Source organism: Micropterus salmoides, unplaced genomic scaffold (genome assembly GCF_014851395.1).
Source record: "Micropterus salmoides isolate LMB-PRFRI ecotype aquatic unplaced genomic scaffold, ASM1485139v1 Ms_hic_scaffold_1, whole genome shotgun sequence".
In the NCBI taxonomy this organism is placed as follows: Eukaryota; Metazoa; Chordata; class Actinopteri; order Centrarchiformes; family Centrarchidae; genus Micropterus; species Micropterus salmoides.
The window spans coordinates 48682517-48688516 of NW_024040040.1; the positions used below are offsets into that span (position 1 = coordinate 48682517).

At 39.2% G+C, this 6000-nt stretch overlaps 1 protein-coding gene across 1 annotated transcript in view; it reads right to left on the minus strand.

Annotated features, from left to right (window-relative positions):
* The window catches only part of cdh10a (cadherin 10, type 2a (T2-cadherin)), a 28940-nt gene extending 23162 nt beyond the window's left edge, over window positions 1-5778 (minus strand). The window contains exons 1-2 of the mRNA XM_038732030.1: window positions 5623-5778; window positions 121-462 (exon numbers count right to left, since the gene is read on the minus strand). Coding sequence (XP_038587958.1) covers window positions 121-330 — 210 coding nt within the window. The 5' untranslated portion in view covers window positions 331-462; window positions 5623-5778. The remainder of the gene's footprint in view (window positions 1-120; window positions 463-5622) is intronic.
* Window positions 5779-6000: the final 222 nt, after the last annotated feature.

The window sequence follows — 6000 nt, forward strand, 5'->3', positions numbered from 1 at the left end:
GTGCCTGTAACAGCAAGATTTCTGGCAGCCCATTCGTCTTCAGCCAATTACATCAAAAACTACTTCAACAAGCTAAACCTTCTATAATTAGTCTGCAGACAATGTGTTTGGACACGTTACCTTGCCGACATATTGATGGTCATTTCCTGTGTATTCCTCGAGCAGAAAGAATTGATTCCACATCCATCCACGTTTGGACCGCTGAAGAATCCTCCCATCACTCTCTGGCATCCCAAACAGATTCCCAATATTCCCAGGCGTGAAAGGCAGGGCAGTACTGGGCCACAGGATAGAGAGCATCAGGAGGAGCAGAACCTGATTGGTTATCATGGTATCCAATCAGCTGGGAAATGTCCTTGATGACTTCAGAATTATGGTAAAAAGCTTCTGATAGGATGAACACTGGACGGCAGTGTCACCAGAACAGACATTGTATTCCTCTCATAGATGTCCTTTAGATCCCTGTGAAAAGAGGAAACTTCAGTCAAGAAGGTCTTTTATGACGCTTCCTTATCTATTTTACACTAGGCTTTAAATCATAGAGCAACACTTGTATACACACAGATGCTTTTCTGTGTCTCTCTTTCAGTTCACACTTTACCAGGGCGGCAGCTAATTATACAATCAGCAAATATGAATTCCTTCAATTTGCATTGTGTGAGTGTTTAAAAGGACAGTTTAAAAGTCCCAATTCAGTGGTGGGATTTTTCAGTGACCTCATATACTGTATTTAAATACACTGGTTGAAAAAATGAAAAAGACTATTCAACCCCACATTAGAAATCTTTTAGTGTATATTTTCTTTCACAAAGGTGCAAAAACATTAACGATAAGAACAGAAGCAAAACTAACGCAGTACAAGTCATTAGGCAAACTCGTAAGGAAGTGACTGAAATAAAAAACCACTGCCATGTAAATGTATCATCACAGTGCATTAACAACTTAGTGGATGTCAAATTCAAATAAAGTTTCATCACTGCAACTACAACTCCCTGTCATGTCTCCTCCTTTCCCTGTGTTTGAGTTGAGAAGGAGTGAGCCGCACTAATTATAAGTTGCATTGCTGGTGATACGCAAACAGTGCTTCACAGCCCGTGAGTATGTTTGAATAGCATAATACATGCTTTTCTAGGAGCAGAAGATATGAGCAAAAGGCACCACTGTAAAACACTTTACCGAACGGTGAAGTGGTGCCTTTTGCGCAGTTTTTATTTGTATCCCCTGGTTAATACTCATTCAGTTCCAGAGCAACCTACACTACTGTATGCAGAGATTAATTGTCTTTCTAAAAATAGGTGTCTTTTTCATCTCGTCCATCCAGTTCATCCCTCTTAACCATTTTCTCCCAAATTGAAATCCATTTCGTCTATGCATACATCGCTGATAGTTAACCCCATAGACTATTTGCCCAAAAGAACAACATCAATATAATCGTGTGATGAATTCCCAAAACCATCACAATTGTGATGAGGTATTTTGTGGTAGTCTTCTTCAGATAGTTCACTAAGGCTGTGTCCCCACAAGGACTCATCCTGATAGGTAATTTAGGTATGCATGCATAATTTATGGGCTTTTGGAAGTTAATCCTAATAAATCTTTCTTTCTAATAGAGCCCATTTAGTAGGGTTCCCATATAAAGGCTAGAATACTAGAGTTATCCTGCCAAGCATTCACTGCATACCTTAGGGAATGCTTTGTAAAGATGGATGCTAGTTTAGCAATTCCTCTGCTTTTGTTCAGAGCTTTTAAATAAGGACTGTAATGTCAGTGGAGGCATTCAATATGAACAAATTAGTATTATGGATCTATTGTTAAAAGTGAAGTACAATATATAAATGAATGGAATCCTTTCAATAGACAATCAAATGGCTGAGCTACAGTAATGACATCTCAATGTAAGGCATTGCTCATTCTTAGTCACTCAGACAGATAACTCAATTGAATCCATTTAATCAGCAATCATTTTTAATAACATTAAATAATGTGTAAAAAAAACAAGAAAAGTTGATCCAAGTTTGTTATGGATGAACTTTGACATTAGACACAGAGCTTGGTTTGTATGTATAGAATCTATAAACATATTGAACAAGATAATGTAAATACCAATCACAACCGTGTCTTTTTCTGACGCCAGAGCAGAAACTACTGAGATTTTAACTTACTGTTAGAATAGAAGAGGAGATAAAATATAGATAGTGTTGTAAATCGCTCATCAGTGCTACATTTTTTATGTTATTTTCTTGTGCATTCCCATAATGTGGCATGAGTGAGACACGTGCAGTCCCGAAATCAGGAAACGCCGCCTTGCAATTAATCTAGTCTGATGCTTGTGATTGCATTTTCTAATTATCATTCCAGCCTGTCCTTGAGTTTTAATAGCATTGTGGATATTAATCTTTGATGTGGCGTGCCTATTAAGCATTAGGCCAGTGTGTTTTTTCAGAATTCTTCCAAACACTCCATTAAAGGATGAGTGAGCATGCTGAATTTATGCCAGATCCTATACAATCAAGCAGAATTATCTCAACTTATGCAGCCTATTAAATAGTGGGGTTTATTAAAAAAAAGTTGTTTATGATTGGATTAAGTTGTAGACAGCTTATATGGCTTGGCATTGAAAACAGAGATGTGAAGGGACATAATTGTTAAATATGCTTTTAAAGTGTTGTCAAGGGTTGTTATTCTTAATCTTGGCTAAGAAAACATTCTGGCAAGAGCTCCGCTGTGCTCTATTTCTGTAATCTGCAAAATTATACATTCTTGTTTTGCTGAATAAGAATATCTTTGATCAGATAAACTAGCTGTTCATCAGGATATGCTTCCTAGAAAAGCACAGCCTTGCACATTGGTCTGTATAATTTATATGCACATGCATCCAAAAATTGAACATTCAGGCTTCCCCGCAAACATTTAACTGAGCACTGCAACTAAGCACTTTTATGGCTTCTGTGACTTTAGCAGGACAACAATTTTAGATGCAATGTGCAGTCTGGCTGGTTAAGGGATCTTGCACGCACAATAAATTGATTACCCTCTATACATGGGATGCTATAAACACCTAAATTGACCATCTGTTCTACGTTGCTGCAGCCTTTGGCACATCGATTATTTTAAACATACAACTTGGTGTGCACGGTTTAATGTAACACTGTACTTTCACCCAGAACCTCCTGAATATGACATTTCCCATTTAGTCCAAAGGCAAAAATGTCCTAAAGTAGTCAGTAGACTTGCAGCCATATTTTGATAAAATAAGCATGTACATTTTTTACTTTTACGTTCACAGAGCATTATTGTAGAAGCCCACGCCTTCCAGAGCAAATCAACGCACACACACACACACACACACACACACACACACACACACACACATACACAGGTGCAGCGTTATATAAGCATGAGCCGGCATAATTTTATTAAGATCTACTATCTAATATATAAGATGTGCCATCCAAAACCTCCTACTGTACTGTAACTGCTACATATCAACCTCATTTGAAACAGCCGGCATTCAAACACCATTTAAATTATAGTCTGATTTTGTACTGTTGAAGAATTCAACAAGTGACTATATTATATGAGAACCATACATAAACAAAAACAATTGGGAGAGGAAAAGACAAAGAGAGAGAGGGGGGGTTGCAATGTCATACTGGTGTCATGATTAGGCTCAGTGATTAACCTCACAATCCATACAGTAACATGATTTACGACTTCTTATGCAGTATTTTTGTAGGGGCAAACACCCACCACACATTTGAGTTGGGTGAAAGAAACTAGTGTTAGGTGATTGGCAGTTTGAGTAGCTCCACTGATTGCTTGCTGGTATTGACAGGCTAGCACAGAGAGCGTAAATCTGGCATGAGGGGCGTTGATGCACCAAGAGGCAGCACATGAGCAAACCTCCACTTGGTGGAGCCCTAGACCTTCCCAAGTCTGCCTCCACTGGCTGCAGTCTTTGGCAAACCTCAGCAAGCTTTACTCATGTTTTGAAATCCTCTAAGCAATTTTGTGATAGATACAGTGCACACTTCCTTGTTGAAAAGCTACTCTGAAAGGGAGGGAGGGCCTTCTTTCTTGAAAAGGGTATGTTCAGAGTGAAAATCTAACAAAAAACCCACTCTGTTATGTACAAATGTAAATTTCTTTTATTGGGATGCCTTTGGACGTGTGTAATAATTTTAACAATGTAATAATTATCAAGTAAACATGCTAAAGATCTAACAACTGTGTGAAGGAAAGTCTGTCCAGGTTAGCATAGCCAAACTACAGGAAAACACACACTGGCAAAAGATACTGTAAGAATATAAAAATTTGCTTTTTTTAATTAGAACTGCTTAACGAAAATGTCCACATTAATTCCATTATTTTGCCAAGAAAACACCCCCATTTCTGTTGTATATTTCCTCACTAACATTATGCAGTGTTTTATGAATAAATACTTGTGCTTAATCCTTTAAAACCAGCTGTGTGAATGCCCATGAGAGCTTCTGTGCCTGTGTGGGAGAATGGATTTCCACATCTTTTTTATTTCAACACTGAAAGGTCACTCCATATCTGACAATAATTCTGGGAGCGTGTTAGTGGCTAATTTGCACTAAACAATAATGGCATTACATGGATGACCTAGTGCCCACTACTATACCATAAAATATCACCGGTGACTGTAAAGCTGTTGGTGTTTAAGGCAACAAACAAAGCACTAGATGGTTAGAAAGAGTATGGGGCAGATTAAGTTTGTGCTGTGGAGGATATGCACATGTACATAGTCTCGTTCTCGCTGTTCGAACACCACGATAGACACCTCCATGCGTTTTTAGAGATATGAATGGTACAGTGCCTCTCCATCACATCTGCCCGGAGCACATCACAAGTATGATTCACCCTCACTGCCTCTCATCAGACAAATACGTCTACTCACACACAGCTTGGCACGGACACTTGAACAGGTGCACACAGACACTTACAGATATTCACATATATTGCACAGGCGCATGCATCTCCGCATGTACATGCACTTAAGCTGTATGTGCACAGTATGGAGTCAAAATAGCACTCAGTTGGATAAAGCACTTTGGATTGAGTGACAAGTTAATGCTAGTTTTTAAAAAAGCACAATATGAGCCCGAACAATAATGCCCATCTTAAAGTTACATATGCATTGTTATTCACTGTGTGACAGGTGTCATGGGATGACTATTAGAAAATTCCAAGGGAATGCACAAATGCTAAAAATGTGTACTCATACTAATTTGTAGGTTTGTTGTATCAGGCATCATTAATTAGCTTAAAGTTCAAATTTGTCAAAAAATACAACTCATTATTGAGAATGTCGCTGGTACCACTACAGTTCCATTCATTTCATTTTCAAAACACCTTGTACATAAATAAATTCTGAAGACAAATTCAAATTAGACTATTGAACAGCAAATCTAATCATTTCCTACTTCAGTCGATTTAGCTGTTATCAGCCTCTTTGAAGTTGCAACACTTTTCATGAGATATCCACACTGCTGCATTAGTCTGGGTTTGTCACAGTGCAAGGAGCAGATCATCCCCTGGAGTCTGGAGGCAGACAAAATAAAAATATATCCTTAAACATTAATCAGAAAAAGCCCTTACCTTTTGATTTTCACAGCTTAGCATCCGTCGGTGTCACTGTGTGCACGATACTGTGTTCCTACTCCTTAGCAGTGCTTAGCGGTAGAGAATCAGACTCCTCACGGCAGTGCTTACATTCCAAGACTGACAACAGCACAGCTGGTGCGAATGTGTATGGGAGTGTGTGTGTGTAAGTGTGTGTGTGTGTGTGCAAGAGAGAGAGAGAGACTCTCCTGCTTGCTTCTCTCGCTCTATGCTTCTCTCTTTCTCTCTGCCCTCCCTCGCTCCATTTCTCCTCCCCGCTCGCTGGCTTCTCTCCCTTTCCTCCTCTACACTTTCTTTCTATCATCTCTTCTCTCTCTCTGTGCCCCCCCCCCCCCCCCCCCCCCCCCCCCCATC